The sequence below is a fragment of the Talpa europaea genome (assembly GCF_964194135.1).
Source record: "Talpa europaea genome assembly, chromosome: 8".
NCBI lineage: Eukaryota > Metazoa > Chordata > Mammalia > Eulipotyphla > Talpidae > Talpa > Talpa europaea.
The window spans coordinates 114,964,593-114,984,833 of record NC_140075.1 but is presented as its reverse complement, the minus strand read 5'-3'; the positions used below and the strand labels follow the sequence as shown (position 1 = coordinate 114,984,833).

The window sequence follows — 20,241 nt, the reverse complement described above, 5'->3', positions numbered from 1 at the left end:
TTATCCATGCATGTCTGTGGACACCTGGGTTGCCCCCACCTGTTCACTGTTGCAAAGAATGGGGCCACGCCACATGTAGCTGTGCACTTACCTATTTGACGCCCTCCTTGAATTCTTTGGGGGGGGGTATCCCCATGGGACTGGTGGATCAGGCAGTATGTCTACACTGCTTTCAGGAGGCACTGCCTTAGGTGACCCACATGCACTGCACTGCTTTACCTCCTTCCCCCACGATGCTCAAGGGTCTTGGTTTCTTCACACGCTCCCCAACACGCATTCCCTTCCGTCTTTTGATACCAGCCTCATTCTAATGGGTGCACCCCTGGGTTTGCTCAACCCCAACCCTACCCTCATTTTCTATTCCCAGCCGCAAGCCAGTCTGAGGCAGGCCCAATGCCCTCGTTTTGTGGAGTAATTTATCTCAGCAGCCGATTCCTGGCAGCAAACCCAGGCCCCAGAACGTGGGCCCCAGCTTGGGCATCTGGTTCGGATGTGGTGGTCCAGGATGTCTGGACAGTGGGGGGTGCAGTGTGTGCAGGTGGGGAGCCCAGGCCTCCCTCTCCACCTTCCTTTTGTCCCCTCTTCTTAAAACGAGTGTGGGGTCTCTTCTTGGAGACGAACTTGTCTTTGACTTGACAGGCTGCAGGCGGAGGTGGACGAGGTCATTGGCTCCAAGAGGCACCTGGACTGTGAGGACTTGGGGAGACTGCAGTACCTGTCTCAGGTGTGACGGGAGTGGGGGAAGTTTCTGGGCAGCTGTGGGCAATCCCTGGGGTGAAGCCAGCTGCCTCCCTGGACCCGCTCTACACAGTGCTCCAAATGCCACTGAGGCTCCCCCAGGAGAGGGACAACGTCCCGTGCCCAGGCTGCCGCGGACTGTGCTGTGGGGGCGGCTGGGCTGCCCAGGTAACGCAGCGGTGGCAGGCCAGCCCTTTAGTCAGCAGTGCTATTTGCGGAGCTGGGCCAGGCAGGGCTCCAGAAGTCCTAGCTTCGTTCCAGGGAGCCGGGCTCAGCGGGCCCTGCGGAGTGGACAGGCCACAGCAGGAGCCCTGATGGGTGTGTGGGGCGTGTGGGAGCCCTGGCTAGAGGGAGCCCTGGGTCCCCTGTAAAGGCAAGGCTGACTTTCCAGGGGCCTGGGATGCAGCCGAGGTGGGCGCACCCTCAGCAGCATGGGTGGGAGTGGCCTGCGGCTGCAGGCCTGTTCCGCGGAGTCTCAACCTCTCCCATCCCCCTGCCGTGACTCCTGCAGGTCCTCAAGGAGTCACTGAGGCTGTACCCGCCAGCCTGGGGCACCTTCCGCCTGCTGGAGGAGGAGACCTTGATCGATGGGGTCCGCGTCCCCAGCAACACCCCGCTCCTGGTGTGTGGAGGCCCTGCCTGCTGCCCCCAGGGCCAGTTGGGGCCCAATCCTCTGAGGTCGAGGTTCTCGGCTGCGTCTCGCTGTGACCCACGGGGTCTTTTTCTCTCCCTTTTCACACTGTCCAGTGTGAGATTATAGTGGATGATTCTGGAAGGGTGGTGCCCCATCACAGCTGGGGATGCTGAGGCTCAGAGAGGTTGGGTCACTTTCCTGAGGTCACACAGCCGGCAAGGGGCAGATAGGCAGGTCCACGGTCTCACCTCTGATCCAGATTTGTCCTTGTTCCTTCTCTGACCCTGTGACAGCTCCTTCTCCCGCGGAGGTCGACCTCTGCCCTCCACTCCTTCCTGTTTTGTTTCTTTCTCGCTCACCTGTTCTGGCAATACCGGCAGGCACAGCCGTCTCCCCTAGCCCTACTGCCGCCCCGCACTAGCATGTCACCATCTGCATCATGTCCCTCTCCTGCTGTGTTCCAGGATTCGCTCTTCTGCTCAGTCTACGATGGTTTGGGAGGGTTTGTGCACAGGCACTCACCCCCCACTGTCACTGCTTGGGGTGTCCTGGTGTGTCCGTGAAGTACCCTCTGCACCCATTTGGGGTGCACGGGCTTGGAGAGGCTCGGGGCTGGTAGCCTGTCCCGTCCGTCCACACTTCCTGGTGGGTTTAGTCTCCAGCTCATTCTGATGGGCCACGCTGTCTCCCGCCCCGCCCCGCCCCCGCCTCCTCTTCCTCTTCTTCTGGCTTAAAGGTCTTAGGCGTCTGCCGCCTCTGCATTTATTGTTGTGCCGCTTCACAACAACCTTTAAGACGCCTCCCATGTGTGATGATAAAGTCTTTCCATGTTTGCTTCTTAGTGAAGCTCCTTCTTCCTTCTGTTTTGAATGTTAACCTTGCAGGGGAGGAACCCTGGGCTGGAAGCCTTTCCCTTGTCCTTGGGGTATCTTTCTCCTTTGCTCTTTGAAGTACTAGGTATCTCCTGCCAGTCCCCTCGTGCCTGTCGTGCTTCCACTGAGAAGCCACCGGCCATTACCTGGCGAGCCCGCACAGGTTACCTGTTTCTCTTTTGATATTTTCAGTTTTCTGTTCTTTCAACTGTTTGATTGGTGGAGTGTGTCTGATGTTATTTGGTGTGAGGTCCTTTGTCCCTCTTGGATCAGAACGTCTGATTCATTTCCCAGATTGAGATGTTTTCAGCAATTCTTTAAAAAATAACTTCTCTGCCTCTTTCTGGGGCCCCGATGATACAGATGTTATTTCCTTTTCAACCATCCCCTGTTTTTGAGTAGTAGCCTCTTCCGGAGGAGGAGACCTAGTGATCGCACCTGTTTTTTCTGGCCCCTTCTGGTTCCCGCTGTTCCAGTTGCGAGCCCCGAGCCTCAGCCCAGGCCAGGCCAGGCCAACCACCCTCGCTGCGCATCCCCACCCCCAACCCCTTCGTCTGCGTGGAGATGACCGTCTCCTGCGTCCGCACACTGGGCCTCCCTCTGTCTGTGTCTGCGCCTGAATCTCTTCTTATAGGTACACAGCCAAATCGGACTACGGTCTACCCCAATAACCTCATTTTAACTTAAATACCTTTTTAAAGCCTCTACCTCCAAATACAGTCATGTTCTGAGGTTAGAACTTCAACATAGGAGGGCGGGGTGAGCACCAAGGAGCCACGACAGGGCCCATTGTCATCTTTTTTTTTTTTTTTTAAAGATTCATTTAGTTATTTATACAAGCACTGGGTACAGTCAGAAGCGCGGGAGGGTGAGAGGATTCACCAGAGCCAGAGCAGGGAGCAGAACAGGCAGACTGACGAGACACACTGTTGAGGGAAGCAGCGGGTGTGGCAGGAGAGGTCTGCACGCTGTATGGGACCCTCGCCCGGTGGCCGGGGATCAAACCGGCCTGCAGAGGCTGCAGGCAGCTTCACGGCCCAGGGCTCAACCACTGTGCCACCAGGGGAGGCCCCCATTGTCATCTTTATGAAAGAGAATGATGAGCTTCAGCCCCAGCTGCTGGGCCACCTTCCCAGGGCTCTGCCTGCCTTCTCCAGCCACACCAAAGCTTCATCTACTTGTTTGTTTACCCGTTCATTCCCCCCACACCCCTAGGCCAATACCTCCTGCCTTATGACCATCTTTTCTGAATGCCCTCACATATGGCAGGCTGATTCTCAACCCAGATGTGCAAACCCATGGATCTTGAGTGGGAGACTCCGCTGCCAGCCCTGCTGCTGGCCGGCTGGGTCAATGCAAGCCAGCTCCCCCTACCCCCAACCTATGACATCCTGCTAAGATGGTAACAATGGTACTCAACGATGGTTTATTGAGAGGAGCCAACAGAATAATATATGTGCAGTATGTACCTGGCAGGCTTCTCTGGCACATAGTAGGTGCTCTTGGATGGCCTCAGCCCCTCCCCGCTATGTTCTCACTAACTGTTCAGAGCTCAGCCTCAGGCCTTCTTCCCTGCACCCCCAGCAGCCCTGGACTTTGCACCCAGAGAATCAGGGCCAGAGCCAGCTCAGAGGGCAAGAGAGGCGACGGACCTGGGAAAGTGGCCCAATCAGGTACCATGGCATGTAGGTGAAAGGCTATTGGGCACCAAGTCAGACCTGAGTTTGAATCTGTTTGGTCACAAATTTTCCAGGGGACCTCAAGCAAGTCATAAACCTCTTTCTGAGCCTCAGTTTCCTCATATATAAAATAGGGGTCACTGCAGCTCCCCCACAGGGCAGAACCAAGACTGGGATAACCAGCCTGTCCTCTTTCTTCCTCTTAGAGACCAATGAGACCCCCCCACCGCTGACCCAGATGGGTGGGTTGGTGGGTGGGGAGATGGGAGGTGGGATAGAGCAGAGGGGGGCACACAAGTATGGGGCACTGCTCTGCTCCAAGTCACCCCATCGGGAGCCACAGAGGGTGGGGGAGGTACTAGAGGGCCAGTTATTGGAACCAGAGACTAGCAGACCGTCTGCCTGACAGTTCAGCACCTATGTGATGGGGCGGATGGACACGTACTTTGAGGACCCGCTGACTTTCAATCCTGACCGCTTTGGCCCGAAAGCACCCAAGTAAGTTCCTCTTTGAGCCGTCCACAGCGGAATCCCTGGGGGCAGGACAGGGGTCAGTGGCCTCTGGTCTGAGCTGCCCGCGCCCACCGAGTCCACAGCCTTCCAGGGCTGTGATGTGGTTGTGAGTCCCTGCTCTGCCCCCTTTTACTGGGGAGGAAACCGCAGCCCAGAGATGTTGGGTGCCTTGTCCAAAGGTGCACGGCCGGCACGCGGCAGGCCTGGGGTTATCTCAGCGCACACTGTGCGCACTGCCCATCAGCTGCGGTTCCTGGACAAGCACCTGCGCCCCTTCCTGGCTCCTATCTGGGAATCGTGGGTACCAATGGCGGCCCTGTGAGGCGGCTGTGGGAGCGTGCGTGGTGCTGGGGACAGGCTCAGGCGGCTACCGGGCCGACCCTGCCCTGCGAGAGCCGAACACACGATCAGCTGGTGCGTGAGTGACGGGGGCTCGGGCAAGTGCCCTTTCTGAGGGCCTCAGTCTCCCCTCTGTGCAGTGGGGCGATAGCTCCTCCCTGAGGGTCACAGGGGGTGAGAGATGCACGGGGCTGGCCCAAAGCCCTGCAGCGCCAACCGGAGAGGGCGCCGCCAAGGGGCTGTTGCGGCCGCTGACTTGGGGCTCCCCCCTTCACAGGCCGAGGTTCACCTACTTCCCCTTCTCCCTGGGACCCCGCTCCTGCATCGGGCAGCAGTTTGCACAGGTAGGAGGCCGGGGGCTGCAAGGGGATGTGCTGTCCTGGGCCAGGAGCATGTCTGGGCCTGCTCGGGAACCCTGGGGGCCGGGGCACCAGCTGGTCACCTGTGCATGCTGCCCTCCCGGGGTCCCTCCCCTTCCCCTGACTCTCCGCCTGCCCCTTGCGCACAGATGGAGGTGAAGGTGGTCATGGCCAAGCTGCTGCAGAGGCTGGAGTTCCGGCTGGTGCCAGGGCAGCGCTACGGGCTGCAGGAGCAGGCCACGCTCAAGCCCCTGGACCCCGTGCTGTGTACTCTGCAGCCCCGGGGCTGGCAGCCCGCACCCCCGCCCCCGCCCTGCTGAGGGGCCCAGCGTGGCATTGGACTCCTCAGGCAGGGGCCGCTCCCGCCTTCTCCCACAGCCCTGCCACTGCCCCCCATGCCCCTGCGCCCCCGCCCTCCATGCTGGCTCCCAGCGGGCCCACTGCTGCCCGCCCCGGCGCTCCCTGCCACTGCAAACTGCACCGCCCTTCCAGGGCTGGCCCCTCCTCACTTCTTCCAGCTGCCACCCAGATGTGCTGCCCCCACCCCCGCTTCTTTGCACAGGCCACTGCTTCTGCTGAGATACCCTAACTCTTGCTAAAGCTCTCTTGACACCCTGAAGTCCTCTTCAAGCTTCACCTCCTGCAGGAAGCCACCCCTGCCACCCCCGGCCGGCCAGGGGCCCCCCTCCTGTCCCTCGGTCACCTGTGCTACCTCTAACACCATTGACCACACCATATCGTGAGTGTCCTTCGACGGGCCCGACCGCCCTGCCAGGCCGAGCCACCCGGCGTCGGGCTCTGCGTGTGAGTGTCTCCGAGCCCACGCCTGTGCCCGCCCGGGGGTGCAGGGCCAATGCTCAATAAACATGTATCGACTGCATGAATGAACAGCCGCCCCGCCAGGCGCTCTGGCCCGTGTGCTCCTCTGTCAAACAGGGGTGATGTGGAGGGCGATCTCTGTGGGGCTCCTCCGAGGGACTGCGCACAGGAGGGAGGTGACTGCGGCAGCCTGTTCCCTGTCAGAGGCGCACCCCTAACCCTGCTCCTGGGTGCGGTGGGAGGCAGAGCTCCAGGCAGGGTTTTGAGAGCTGTTTGAGCTGGGGGGACCCTGGGGCCTTTGGGGTCTAGCCCACTTTCAACAAGGGCACCCCAGGTGGCCCCACAGACACCAGCCCCCCAGAACCTCTCCCGGGGGCAGCTGGGTGGAGCTGAACCCGGATGCTTGGCCACGTGCCTCAGCAGCCCCTGCACTGTGTGCTGCCCCTCCTGGCCGGCTCCACGGGTGAGGCTGACCTCGTGGTGGTGGTGGAGAAGCTGACTCTTCCTCTTCGGGGCCCAGGGCCCCCCCCAGGAGCGGTGCTGCAGGCTGTGCCATGTGGCCAGGCCACCAAGCAGAGGGCCTGCCCAGACGACCCATGTGCGGAGAACAGCCCTCCCCAGCCTGGTCCCGCTGCGCCTCTTGCGGTCCTCACCACAGCCTTGACCCCAGCCCTGAGGGAGCACCCCACACAGCGGACAGGGAAACTGAGTCTTGGGGAGGAATTGGCTTGTGCAGTGCAGCTGGGCAGGCTGCACTGGGGCAAGTTGGGAGTAGGGCACAGCAGGCAGGGTCCCTAGCCTGGGGGGCTGTGGAAGCCAGCGTGAGCAGAGGACCCGGCTGGGGACCCCTCTGCTGTGCCGATTCCTTGCAGGGTCCTCCTGCTCCCCCAGCCCCTGCCCAACCTGAACCCTGCCCAAGCTCTACCCCACTGTCTCCATTTCCAGCTCCCTGCCAGGGGTCCCCCAAACGCCCTGTGGCTCTGGGAACTGGGAAGTGGGTCAGATCACAGACTGGGTCAAACCCCCCGCCTGCCCCGGCTAGCCATGTCACTCCCCCTTCTGATGCCTCAGTTGCCTCGAGGTGAAACAGATCTCGATGGCACCTTCCACACTGGGTTGGTGCAAGAGAGGAAGGAGAGACAGGAAAGCGTGCTGGTGGGCGTCTCCTCCAGGTGCACGGCCCCACGCCCCTTGCTGGTGCCCGCAATCACCCACTCACCACTGTCTCCTCCCGTCTACTCCCCGGCCCTGCGCTGCCCCCAGGGACCTGCCTGGGGTGACACCCAGTCCTCTGGAGCCTCTCACCAGGGCCTCCTGCAGCTACTCCCCAGCCCCACGCCACAGGCCCCCGCCCTGCCCCGCCAGCCCCCTGTGCTCTCTGCTTCCTGCCTTGGCTGGAAGTTAAAGGACCATGGCCCTGAGGCTAAGCACCCCAGGGTCTCGACCTGGCACTGTCTGGAGGGTCCCTCTGGAAGCGTCAAGGAGCCTTTGCTGTCCCTGACTTGGCTACCGTCTCCATTGCTAAGCCCGGGCCTCCCACCACTGCTTCTTCAAGTGCTCGAGCCTGGCCCGCCTCACAGGTGAGAAAGTCCAGGTTTCGGCCGTGCAGCCATGAGCCCTTTGCCCCGCGGCCTTCCCCGGGCTCGTGAGTCCCTGCAGGCCTGAGCTTCCCTGTGGTGCTGGGAGTCAGGGGTTGAGGTGCGTGGGGAGAGGGGCCCAGACCTCCCGGCTCTGCTGTCAGGCGGGTCAGGGCCCTGTCCTCACTGACCAACTTCCTTCTCCGTAAACCGGCCTCCCAGGGGCGGGCGGCTCTCAGGCCTGGCTGCACAGACAAGTCACCTGGGGCAGTTAGATTCATTTCTGATGTGAGGTCTGGAAACTCCTCTTTTTAAGCCCCCCACACACACACCCAGGGGACCCCATGTGCACAGGCTGATGCCAACCTCCCGGGCAAGGGTGGGATGGATGGGGTCCAGCCTGAGTCCTGTCGCCAGACCTGAAATTCTACTCCCACCTGCTACTGACTATGGAGCTTGGGCCTCAGTCTCCCCATTTGTAAGGGAGGACAGATAATAGGACGCACATATTAGGGTTGGAGGGAAAATCTGGAGCTCTCTGCCTGGAGGGGACTTGGCACAGAGCCGGTGGGGGGGGGTGCTGGGTGCTCCCGCGGGAGTAAGGGTCAAGGGGTGAGCAGGCGTGCAGTTCCCAGAATCGCCGCACGGTGGCGCCCGGGCCAGCGCCCTGCGGCCGCGGTAGCTGAGTACAAGGCGCCTTCCCTCGCCCCCAAGGGTGCAGCAGCCCTTAGCCGCCCCCTGGGAAGGTGCGGGGTGGGGCTTGGCCCCTCCTGGTAATGATGGCTGCCCAGGCGGGCGAGCTGCCCCTCATGCGGGCCAGAGTTAGAAAGGTTCAGGCCCGGTGGGCCCCAGAGGGCAGGATGACACGGAGGGGACAGCACCTGGAGGGACTCAGGGCAGGGGAGAGGCACCTGTGGCTCATGGGCGTCTCACCCCCTCCTTGAGGCAGGACCCCTGCATCCTCAGCTGGCTGGCTGAGGACGTGTGACCCCAGGAGGTCAGAGACCCCAGGGCCAGGCAGCTCCTAAATCCACGTCTGCCGGGCCTTGCCCGGCTCCAGACAGCCCGGCCATCTCCGCCTGGACATCCCAAAATAGCCCCTGACTGGCCGGGCAGCCTGAGGGTATTTCTGGCCACGGGGGACTCACTGTGGGGGGGGTCATCTCTCTGAAGCCCTGCCCCACTGAGGGGCAAGATGGAGTCAAGACCCTTTCTTGGCCTGGAGCTTTAAACAGCTCTGGCACTTTGTTCTCATGCCCCTGGTGTGGCCCACTCTGGGCAGCCCTTGGTGGTGGGGGCTCCTGGGCCAGCGGGGCACCACGGCCACCCTGGCAGGAGGCAGTCTGGGAGGCCAGGGGCAGTATGTAGGCCTGAGGGGCCACTCCAGCTGGGGGTGCTGGGGTAGAGGAGGTCCCAGCTACCCCGTCTGGGCTGGCTCAAGGGGCAGCACTGCAGCACTGTCCCTGCTGTGCCTGGGCGCCTGGACAAAGCCCTTGGGGCAGGGTGGCCAGGCCCGGTGGGCACTTCCTGTGGTCTGGTCACCCAAGCGGGATGTAGAAGGCCCTGGGTGGGCAAAGGGCTTACCTCCCCTGCTCGCCTCTCCGGGGCCCAGCTCCAGGGGAGGCAGAGGATGGCACTGCGGTGGGACGCCACTCCCTGCCTCAAGCCCAGCTCGGAGAACTGTGTCCCTGCTCTTCGGGTGATTGAAGGCAAGGGCCTGGCCCGGAGTGGGGGAGCCTGGTGAGGAGGAGGCAGGGATGACTGTCTCCGTGGTCTCGATGGTGGTGCCAGCTCACCCGCTGGGCACCTGTGGCATGCCAGCCCCGGTCCAGCTGGTCCTTCTGCAGACCAGGCCCCAAGAGGTGGGGGGCCTCACATCCAGAGGCCCCCTGGGCGGGCTTCACCCCTGCAATGAGGCGGGCTCTCCTGGGGCCCCCTCCTGAAGCCAGGGTGCCCACGTCTCATGCTCAGAGGCCCCTGCTGTGGCTGGACGGGCTGCCCTGACTTCTTTCTTAGGTGGGAGTGTGGAGGCCAGAGGTTAGTCCAGGACCTCGGGGCGGGCGTCAGTCAGGGTGCCTGGTCTGGATGGGGCCTGCTGTGGGAGGCCAGGACACACGTGTGAGCCCGTGGATGTGTTTGTGTGTGCGCGAGCCTCTCCTGCAGGCCTGTGCGGGCGTGTACCCAACTGTGTCTGCCTGTCTCAGGCCAGGTGACCTGAGCTGTGAGGAGGTATTGGAGGGGTGGGCAGGCCCCGTCACCCATCACTCACCCGGCCACCCCACACCAGGCACCCTCCAGACACGGGCCTGGGTGCTGTGTCCTCCAGCGCGGACTACCACTATCCTTCCTCCCCTCGCGGCCACTCGGCCCCGGGCTGGGCTCCCCATTCACAATTGTCCTGCCTCCACTTACGGGGGGCTCCAGGCCTAGAAGACGGGTCTCCAGCAGGCAGGGTCCCTGTGAGTGGGGCCTCTTCCTGACCCCGCCACATTCAGCACCCTCCTGCCCTTCCTCGAGCTGGGCCTGGCCCTTCTCTGTCCCTCTATCACCCCTTGGCCCACTGGTCACCCTTCCCAGTGCCGGTCGGTGGCGCCAACCTTTCTCTGGGCAGGTGGGGCTGGGCACTGAGCACACGGTACCCGTGGTCACTCCCAGGCCGTAGACTCCCTAGAGAAGTGGGGTGATGGCTGCCCAAGTCTGCTGCACCACATCCACCCCACACCCCATTTCCTTCAAGAACCCCAGCTCTGGCCGAGACCACGCAGCGGCCCCCTCCTCCATCCTGCCCGCCGGCTCTCCTCCAGGCCTTCAGCAGCGGGCTGGGCGTCACCTCCGACCAGCCTGGCCTCGGCCACTCAGCCCTGTCCTTCCTCCGGCCCCTGCCCCAGGAGCCTGGGCGCTCCCAGACAGCAGCCGCACGTGGTGGGCATCCACCCAGTAGGTCCACCCAGTAGCTGAACACGCATGAGACACGGGAGCCCCAGGACTGACCCACACCAGGACACAGATGGCCGTGGAGAGTCTCAGTTTCGGGAACCAGAGAGCACGTGTGTGTAACGGACACACACGGACACACTCCCCTGCACACACATGCATGTGCTCACATGTCCCTGCACACGCATGCGTGCTCCCACACACGGTACACACTCATGCATGGGACCACCAACATGTAGTGGCACAAACACACACACGTGCACACACAGTCACACAATGCCCACTTGCACAAATGCACAGCACACAGCACACTCAGAGGCGCACGCGCTTGCACACACATAGCGGGCACACGTTAGCAAGCCCGCTGGCTGCCGCAGGCCTCGGGGCAGGAGCGTGGTTGTTTTCCCAGGCGCTCCCACGTGAAGGAAACAGGAAGGGGCAGGGCAGGAAGGGGAAGCACCTGCGCACTCGAGTCGGCTTCCGCGGTGGCCACTGGCAGCCGGCGTGGGGGACTCGGGCAGACAGATGGCCGCAGGGTGGGGAGGCGGAGCCCTCTCCGGCATCCAGGCCAACACTCAGCCTCACGGCAGCCCCGGGCGACACCCTCCTGTGTCCAGGTCAGAGACCGGGCAGGGGTCCTTGCCCCGACCACCCAGGCGGGTTTGCAGCAGAGCTGAGCCTCACGGCTCCTGGCCTAGCCCCCCAGCCGTGGCCAAGATGAGGCTCCGTCCGGGGTGCCAGGTGCCTCAACGAGCTCTCTCTGCAGCCCCGCTTGTCCTGCACTGGGCACCCTGTGCCCCCTGGGCTGGATTCTGGGGTCTTGGGGTGCCTGCCATGAGTTAGCCCCTCTGTTACATGGTGTGCTCCTCTGACCACCGCCATGAGGGGAGTCGAGGAGGCACCACAGGCTCCTGGAGGGAACTGGGCCTGGGGCAAGGCCTCTTGCGGTGTTCATGCCTGAGGGCAGGACTCTGAGGGCAGGGTTCCTCCTGTCCCAGCCTGGTGCAGAATGGGGTACAAAAGAGGGGCACACGGAGGCTCCACATATACGGGAAAGGAGGCACAGAGATGGGGCCGCGACCTGCCCAAGGTCACACAGCAAGGCAGGTCTGACCCCACCCGTGCTGGGGCCCCTACAGCTCCCCGGGAGAGGAGACCGTGACGCTGGGCAGTTGGGTTGCTGCCTGGGGGTACAGCTGCCACCTACAGAGATCTCTGGGTTCCCCACAATCTGGGGAGCACAGCTTCGACATCAGCTTAGTTAATCCCTGAGACTCCCCGCCTCACCTGGGGGGTTGGGGCCCCCATTTCTTCCCCCCATATCCACCCAAGACTCCCAAAGTGGAGGGGGGAAGGGAAATCCTGGATGCAGGCATCGGGTGGGGGGTGCTATAGGATTCCAGTCCCGCTGCTTCTTTTCTTTTCATCCCTAAACAAAAGGTCTATTAGGAGGGCCCGTGATGACTGAGAGTGCTAGGACTGGAGGTTCGCCGGGTGCATGCAGGGCTAGAAGAGGCAAAGGCCTAAGCAAATAAGGACAATTTGGTCACCCTAGAGGGACCCCAAAGTCATGTAATCTAACCCCCACCCAGTGGCAGTCCAGGCCAGCTTATATACCTCCAGTGATGGTGAGCTCATTACCTTACAGAACCACTAGAACCCACCAAAAGATGGACGCCGCTAGGATCAGGCACTGACCCCAGTGAGGTCGGAGTTGGCAGAATGGAGTGTGAGGACCCCTGGCCTGTCTTCAGGGGCAGACAGGCTTCCCAGAGGAGACAAGGAAGGCATGGGGAAGTCGTTAGAGCCAGGAGGCCTGGAGTCACTCCACAGGAAGGAGCATCTTAAGAAACATGGTGGCTCACCCCTCTATCATTCCCCCCTGGTTTGGGAAAGGCCTCAGCACCTGTGGAGCTGCTGCAGGGAAGGCTCAAATGCCGCTCCACCCCCTCTCATTTTTTCTGAGTCTCGTGGACTCTTAGCACCAGCATCTACCTCCTCCTCTAGGAAGCCCCCTGGACTTCCCCAGCTATGGATGCCTCCTCTTCTACAAATATCAACCTTCTTCTCTCCTCAAACCATCACCACCTCCACTGGCTGCCAGGAACCCTGCCCCTCTCCCACTGAGCTTATCCGCCTCTTACCATTTACCTGCTCGTCTCCCTTCCTGGAATACTCATTCTTCCCCTGAAAACACTTTCAAATGTCACTTCTTCCACGAAGCCCTCCAAGGTCACTCTGATTAACGCTGATAACCAGCCCCTCTCCCTTACCTCCCTATGCTCTGCATACAGAACTGGTTGCATCTGAAGCCCAGATGGGGTTGGGTATGGGCGACCCAGTGGAGCTCAGCCCTGGAGCACTGTCTACAGGAACTGGGCCAGAGCTACCCACTTGCCTCATTCCCCTGGTCTCTGGTCCAGGCCTTAGCCAGACTTGCCCTTCACCTTGTGGGGGCCAGAGGAGGGACTAGACTGGATAGGCTGGCACACTAAGTGCCTGATGGGATCTGTGCTCTCAGCCAGTGTCTCCTGTTCCGTGTTAGGGGGCCACCCCCAGGGGCTCATCATCGTCCTCTGTCCACACTCAACACGTGCAGCAGCGGCACAGGGGGTGCCCGCACATGCTCTGCTCTGGCTCGACCACACAATCAAAGGCAAGGGCCACGCCTTCCCATAGAGACAGGCAAGATCCAGAGCCAGTTCCAGTCTTGCTCCAACTGGCCGGGTGGCCGTGGGTGAGTCACTTAGCTCCATCTGTGACACAGAGGGGCTGGTGACCGCTGGTCCTGAGAGCTGAGGGTGACGGGTATGGCGGCACTCAGCACAGTCCTGCACAAGCTTGGTGGGTGGCCTCACACCGGGGGTTCTACTCTCATGCCTACAAAGGGCCCCTCACTGGGTGGCTGGAACCATCTGCAGGGAGAGAGCACACAGGCGTTGTGGGGTCCTCAAGCTGGGGCTGGGGGACTGACCAAGCACCCCGGGGTGCAGTGGTTTCTCAGGCAACACTCCCAGGCTGCCCGGGAGGGGCCCGGGCAAGGAGGGCAGTGCCCAGATTTATCCACCAATCACGCAGGCTCCCAGCTCCAACTGGGGCTTGTTCTTATCTGCCCGGCCCAGCATGGGGGGTGGCCACTGGCCGGCCAGCAGGGGCGGGGCACTGCTGGGGGACAGGGACTCCCAGCAGGGCAGGCAGCCCCAAGCCCGACCAGGAGGGTGACAGCCGCTGAGGGCGCTGAGTGTCCCTGCAGGCTGGTGACCGGCTGCCCGCCCATCTCCTGCACTATGTCGGACGGCGAGGGCCCCTCAGCCGGTGAGTGGCAGCGCTATATTTACCCGCCACAGCTCCAATTGCACGGCCAAGGCCGCTGGTCACTGAGGGCACTGGGCCCCCCAGGCTGCAGGCAGCTGTGGGGCTGGACCTCTTCCTCCCAGCCTGCTGCCCGAAGGGCCGACATGCCCAGACTTTGAAAACTGAGTTCTGCCGCCTGCTGTGGCTTCCCGAAGGGGCTGGAGCAGGAAGCTAAAGCAAACCCCTCCCAGCTGTACGCCAGGGCAGCAGGAGCCAACCCACAAGGCAGTGGGGGCCTGCACTGAGCCTAGACCCTGGGTGGTCTTGGGTGAATGAGCCCTGGAGCCACATGCAATCACAATGCATGTATGAGCGTTATCTCGGGTTCATGCTGGGGCCATGCTAAGTGGGGTCACGCCACTCCTGGGATTCCCCAGGGATCTGAGTCCTCTGGAAGCTCTGGGGCGCTGGCCTGTCAGGAAGAGGCAGGCCCTGCAAGGGCCGCCTGTGCTCCAGGTAGGAAGAGGCCAGGACGCAGGCAGGCAGTGGGGTGGGCAGGTGCAGGTTCTGACCACATACTTCTGCCCTGCAGTGTGAGGAACCAGGGTGTGCCCTGGCTGCCGGCCCTTGGCTCTTCCAGTTGGGGACGAGCTGTGATGTTGGCCTCAGGCAGGCAGGGCTGTGTGGCCCTCGTTAATCAGGGCACATCTGGGGCTTGGGGTCAGGTGCCCGGGTTCAAAGCCCAGTTCTCCCACTTCCAGGTTGGGTGACCTTGGGCAAGTGGCTTCACTACTCTTAGTTTTTGTCACCTGGTGACAAGGGAGACAGTGCGTGTTGGCACCTGAGCCACAAGTGTTGTGAATGTGGGCGGCCCAGGCTTGGTGATGTTAGCGCTCAGGTATGGAAACAGCATGTGGGGGCCTGGACAGGGGCCAGAGGCTCAGGACCCTGCTCACCACTGTCTGGCCCTGGCAGGGCCCCTGAGGGGCTCAGCCTGGTGGTGGCCCAGGGATCACTATCTGCCCAGCACCACCTCAGAGACGCGGGCGTATACCACATGCAGGTCCTGGGCTGCGTTGTGGGTGATGTGGTGTGGCCTCTCCTGCAGCGTCCACAGGAGGTCCCAGGGCCTGCGCCTGGCCGGGCCCGCACAGAGCTGTGTCTCTGTGTGTGTCTGTATGTCTGTGTCTGTGTTGGGGGTGCTGAAGACACCAGGCTGACCTCACCCCTTCCCCCAAGCGCCTGTGGCCTTGGCTGCCAGGAACTGTCTGCCATGGCAGTGGAGGCCATGGAGCCAGTTTGGGGGAGGGGGCAGCCAACAGGCCCTCTCTGGCCAGCTCTGTCCACACCTGACACGAACCGGGAATAGCTCTCTCCCTCCACCAGGGACATGGCCCTGGCTTTAGCAGCTTGTAAGCCAGCCTCACCGGGATGTGTATTTCAGGAAGCCGGGACCATATTTAGCCTGCAGGGGCAGTGGCATGGCAGGAGCTGGTCAGCTGGGCTGGGGGCCGGGGGCCATCCTGGCACTGTGTCCCTGGGCTGGGCTGGTTGGCGCTGCAGGGTCTTTGGCATTTGATTTGCAGTCGTGCAGGAGGAGGGACAGTGCCTGGGTATGGGGGCACATGTCTGTGTGGGGGTCTCCTGGGCGGTGTTTGACATCTAAGTCTTTCTAGGAGTCCCACCTGCAGCTGGGAGGGGGACTTGGAGGCAGCCCAGGACCATGCCTGCCTGATTCCCAGTCCCTAGGGAAGACCTGAGCTCCCCGCCCACCCCCATGCGACCTTGGGATGATCACTCAAGGACATTGTAAATGGGCACCATTAAATCCGGACCAGAATAGGACTGTAGCGCCTCAGGCTCCAGGCAGGATTAGGTGGCGGAGAGCTGATCGTGAACTTAAAATAATGCCTCTCGTTGGCAGCTGTTCCGCTGCTGTTATTATTACTCCACCAATAATGAGCGGCCACCCGAAGGGGAAGGACACGGCCATGTGTGTTGCGTCTGAGCCATCTTGGGTACATGGTTCAGTCCCTGGAGGGGGTGATGTTAACCCCCCAGGGCCATGCGGCAGGGGCCAGGATTCAGACCCCATGTTTGCAGGCCCGGCTGGGTCCTTGGGGGAGTCCCACCTGCCCATCCCGGGTGGCTCGGCTGGCAGGCTGGGCTCCCACCCCAGGTGGCTCGGCTGGCAGGCTGGGCTGTCACCTGCAGCAACTGCCTTTCTCCTCCTGGAGACCGCCAGCCCCTCACAGCCTCCAGTGCTGCAGAGCCTGGAAAAGCAAAGTGGTACCTTGTTAGGGTGTCAGGAAAATCCCGCAGGCAGGAGCACAGCGGGTGGCGGTGGGAGTTATGGCCCGGTGCCCGGGCTGGGCGCTGCAGGCTAAGGTTACCTGGAGTCAGCGGCGTATTTATAGCTGGAGCCCATGTCCAGCCAGGCAAGGGGCTTCCCTTACAGTCGTGGGGCTGTGGGTGGTGCTTTGGCAGGTCCTCCCCAGCGGAGGCTGGGTTTCCTCACCTGTAAAGTGGGGCCACGTCCCACTCTGGCCTGGATCCATGTGTGTGGGGGCTGCACGTGCTGGGATGAGGGGCCCAGAAGGGGCTAGCTCCTGCGCCCGGGGGTGTGGGTGGTGTTTGGCGGCCTGTGGCCTCACGGTCTCTCACCCCTCTCCGTAGAAATCCACGGAAGGAGAATCCAGGCCACTGTGCCGCCAGGTTTTCCCACGTTTGGGGAAGTTTCCCACAACGCCAGCTCATGACTCTGAGCGCCAGGGGCTGGGCGGTGGTTTCAGCAGCGACCCAGGCACAGGGCATCAGTGCTGGGTCCTGGCGCCCGCCCTGCCACCCCGCTCTGTGGCTTAGGCTTGTCACTTAACCTCTCTGGGCCTCATGAGGGTGACAGTGACCCTATCTCAGAATGGACACCCCGGACCTGAGTGAGTGCTCAGCCAGCACACGACTCCCCGCACCCGCCCCACTGTGATCACCCCGTTTGTGTTGTGGGATGTGGCTGCCCTTGCCAGCGACTGGTTTGGGGAGGGAGGGATATTCCTGTCCTTACTGCCTCCTTCAGTGTTCTGGAACCCTTGGTGCTATTTCACGTGATTCATTCTGGAAGGCCGAAAAAGGGGGCTCCCAAAAGGCCCCCAAGTACTTGACTCCCCAAGCCCCTCTCTCTAAACTCAGGGAGTTTATCCCAAGGGTGGGGGGCCTGAAGACATTGGGGTAGGTGCCCCATCTTTCACTCAATTCTTCCTGTCACCCCAGAGCCCCAAGAGAGCCCCAGCTTCTTGCCCCCAGACCTCACGGTGGGCCTCTGGTGGGGTTGTGAGCAGCTCCCCTTGTCCGGGCCTAGGTTTTGTTGTCCTTTTTGGCTCCTGACTGACCGACCTCAGGGCCAGGCCTGTGGCCAGCATCCAGGGAAGGAAATGAAAGCAAAACACTTTAAGTCTTTAGACTTGGTTCTTGGAGAGAAAGCTTCTCCTGGGCGAGGTGGGCTTGGCCCCTGCCCTCAGCACCGTTCTGTGTTGCCTCCCTCCTTTAGATGAGGGTTGCCCCTCCTAGACAGTAACTGGGTTCAGGGGCTGTCTTGGGCAATCGGGAGCCAGTGAAGACCCTGGAGCCTGGAAGGTGGCTGGATTGTTTCAAGGCGGGGCAGGGGGACTAGAAAGAGAATCTGGAGGCCAAGAGCAGGAGCAGATCAAGAGAGTCCTGAGGTGAGAGTGTGAGGCCGACTCAGGAAGGAGGACAGGGGAGAATGGCAGGATTCGGAAGCTGCAGGGGTGGGGTCAGGGAGGGGCAGCCAGGGCTAGGGGCGGGTCCTATGCTGTCTCCTCTGTTAGGAAGGTCCAGAGGACTGGGGGGTGACCTGGAAGAGTCCCAGGGGTCAGACTATAAGAGCCTAGGCCCTCGACAGCACTCCCCATCACATTCCTCACTCGCCTGCACAGGAGGCCACACTACATTTCATATCCACACTCCCAAGTGGTGGGATCCCATGATGTGGAGGGGAAACTGAGGCCCAAGAGGAAGAGACTGGCTCAGGGTCACATGAACTGGACTGGAACATAGGCCTGCCCTCTGCTCAGGTCTCCCTCCTTTCCTGCTCCAAGCTGATCCCCACCCATGCTCCCCAGGGACCCCCAAAGAAGCTCAACAGCCCTAGGGGACCATGTCCTTGGAGTGCTGACCCCATCATCTGCTCCCCTCCTTCCATCCCAGCATTGCTCACAGGAGGCCCAGCTGTCGGGTGGCACGGTGCAGCCCTCCCTGCTGGTGACCCAGGGCAGGCCTCCTCAGTCTCTGGTCAGGAAGACAATTGATGTACGTCCACTCTTGTTGGGTACCAGGGGGAACACAGGGCTCTGCACGCATGTGCTGCCTGCCACGATGGGTGGGCACAGCAGATGCATGAGTCATGGGGTGAGGGTCCCCCAGGGTCTGAAGGACCCCCACGGGCTTGGACTCTACACAGCAGAGCAGGTTGGAAGCTGCTGGAATTTAACTGGCAGACGAAAGTTTGTGCTTCTGTTCTTTCAAAATTTTGGGTCCGTTCCAATCATGCAAGAGAAATTCTGTTTCTTTTAAAAATTATATTTGTTAAATGAAAGCTGTTAACAGGAGCAAGCACTTACCTGTTCCTTCTTGAAAGCTGCAGTCAACATAAAATCTCAAAGCCACTGGCTGGTGGAGACAAGTCACGGCCCCATGGTGTCACCCTCCACTGCTGATGTCCTGTGGCCGTTATCACCACCGCCCTGAGCTTTCACCAGCCACTTGGCTCAGGACTAGAGAAGGGGCCTCAGGGGGCAGAGTCTCGCTCAGGCGGAGCCCGCTGGGTGGGAGACTCAGGGCTGGCGGCCTGCAGGGTGACTGGGCATAACGCCTCTCAGGGACCCAGGCGTCCCCATTTGGGGCTGGTATGGACAGAGCCGGGGACCCAGGCACTTGAAATCCAACAATGTGGGTATCAATAGCACCACATTTCATCAAGCAAGTCGCAGGGCCCCCTCAAGGGCAAGAGGCGGGATGCCGCTCCCTGTCAGTGTGTAGTAGTAACATCTGCCCCTCCCTGACTTCCCGCCAAGCGACGGCCCTAATTAAGAGCCCATCTTAATTAGGAGATGCGTGAAGTATGTCGCATGTGTCTGTGGCAAGCTTCTAGACACACGTCGCGAGCCTTCCAACATGCAAACCACAAAGCCAGGGACAAGAGTTTCCAAAATCTGTTCTCTCCTACAGACTTCAATTTGCATTTAAGAGTCTAAAAATAAATTTCTGAAAGATCTGGTCACCACAGCAGCTAGGAAAAGCATGCTACCCAAGGGAAATAGCGAGTAATTGCCAAAAAGTTCTTTGAATTTATTACTTGTTAAGGCTCAGAGATAGTTGGGCTGGGGATGGTCCGTGCTGAGCCTGGTCCATCAGCGCCCGCAGACGGCAGCGAGTGGGCGTGCGTTTCGGGGAGAATGGCTGTAGAAGAACGTTGGGAAATGAGTCTGTGCCCCAAAGCTTCAGCACTTTAATACTGCACTGTTTCCTGGGCTCTCTGACACCCTAAACAGAAGCTGAACATCACGTAAATAGCAGACTTTCCCAACTGCTTCTGATAGTATGAAACTAAATGAATTTAAATAAAACTCAGGGTCTAACAGGACGGTGGCAATGAACAGCACCAATTGTTTCATATAATGAACTAAGACCCAGTTTTAAAATATTTGCCCTCACTGGAGTACTACTCAGCCATGAAAAAGGTGAAACCCTGCCACTGTGGCAGCATGGATGGGCCTAGAGGGATCTTCCTTTCCTGAAGTAAGTCAGATGCAGAAAGACAAATACTGTATCTTTGCACTCACTGTGGTGTGTAGCGAAACCAAATACACCATGAGCTAAATAATACAAAAATCCACTGTAGGACTGTCAGACCAAATTGGTATTCACCAGAAAGAATGGGGGGAGAGGTGGTCCACCAGGTAAAAGGGGATGATTGTCTGGGGAAAGATAGGCCTGGACTATGTGGACTTGTGTAGCGTGTACAAGTGGATCCGTGAGGATTCACACCCCAGACTTATATGGGGTCATAGAGAGTTAACATTGGCAAAGACTAGCGGTGTCCCCAGGCCCTCCCCAAAGAGTTGGCTGCATGGACTGAATTGCTAGAAATAAAACCAGAACAAGGCTTGGGATGATGTGGCTTTGTATGGAGGGTCAGATATGCCCGCAGCTCTGGACTCTGATGCACCCTCTCCACCAGGCTGTTTAGAGAACTCTCCACCACATTCAAACACATCTTTGAAAAATCCCACCGCATTCATTTAAGGTGGAAAAACACATCAGAGCCCTGGCATGGCTGCAGGGCGAGCATCAAACGGGGTGAAGCGGAGCTCCTGCTCCCACGCGCTTATTCCGCACATCCTGCGTACGCAGAGACCCCGCAGGATCACAGTGTTACCAGGTCGAGATTACTGGCGCAGCACAAGACTG

At 60.6% G+C, this 20,241-nt stretch overlaps 2 protein-coding genes across 2 annotated transcripts in view; both read left to right on the top strand.

Annotated features, from left to right (window-relative positions):
- The window catches only part of CYP46A1 (cytochrome P450 family 46 subfamily A member 1), a gene marked incomplete at its 5' end in the record, with an annotated part of 30,163 nt that extends 24,188 nt beyond the window's left edge, over positions 1 to 5,975 (top strand). The window contains 5 exons of the mRNA XM_084239591.1: positions 640 to 724; positions 1,250 to 1,360; positions 4,333 to 4,421; positions 5,053 to 5,119; positions 5,284 to 5,975. Of these exons, the coding sequence (XP_084095717.1) occupies positions 640 to 724; positions 1,250 to 1,360; positions 4,333 to 4,421; positions 5,053 to 5,119; positions 5,284 to 5,454 (523 nt within the window). The 3' untranslated portion in view covers positions 5,455 to 5,975. The remainder of the gene's footprint in view (positions 1 to 639; positions 725 to 1,249; positions 1,361 to 4,332; positions 4,422 to 5,052; positions 5,120 to 5,283) is intronic.
- A 7,695-nt stretch (positions 5,976 to 13,670) lies between these two features.
- Positions 13,671 to 20,241, top strand: part of EML1 (EMAP like 1) — a gene marked incomplete at both ends in the record, with an annotated part of 134,765 nt that continues 128,194 nt past the window's right edge. Inside the window, one exon of the mRNA XM_084240675.1 lies at positions 13,671 to 13,779. Within this exon, the coding sequence (XP_084096801.1) occupies positions 13,752 to 13,779 (28 nt within the window). The remainder of the gene's footprint in view (positions 13,780 to 20,241) is intronic.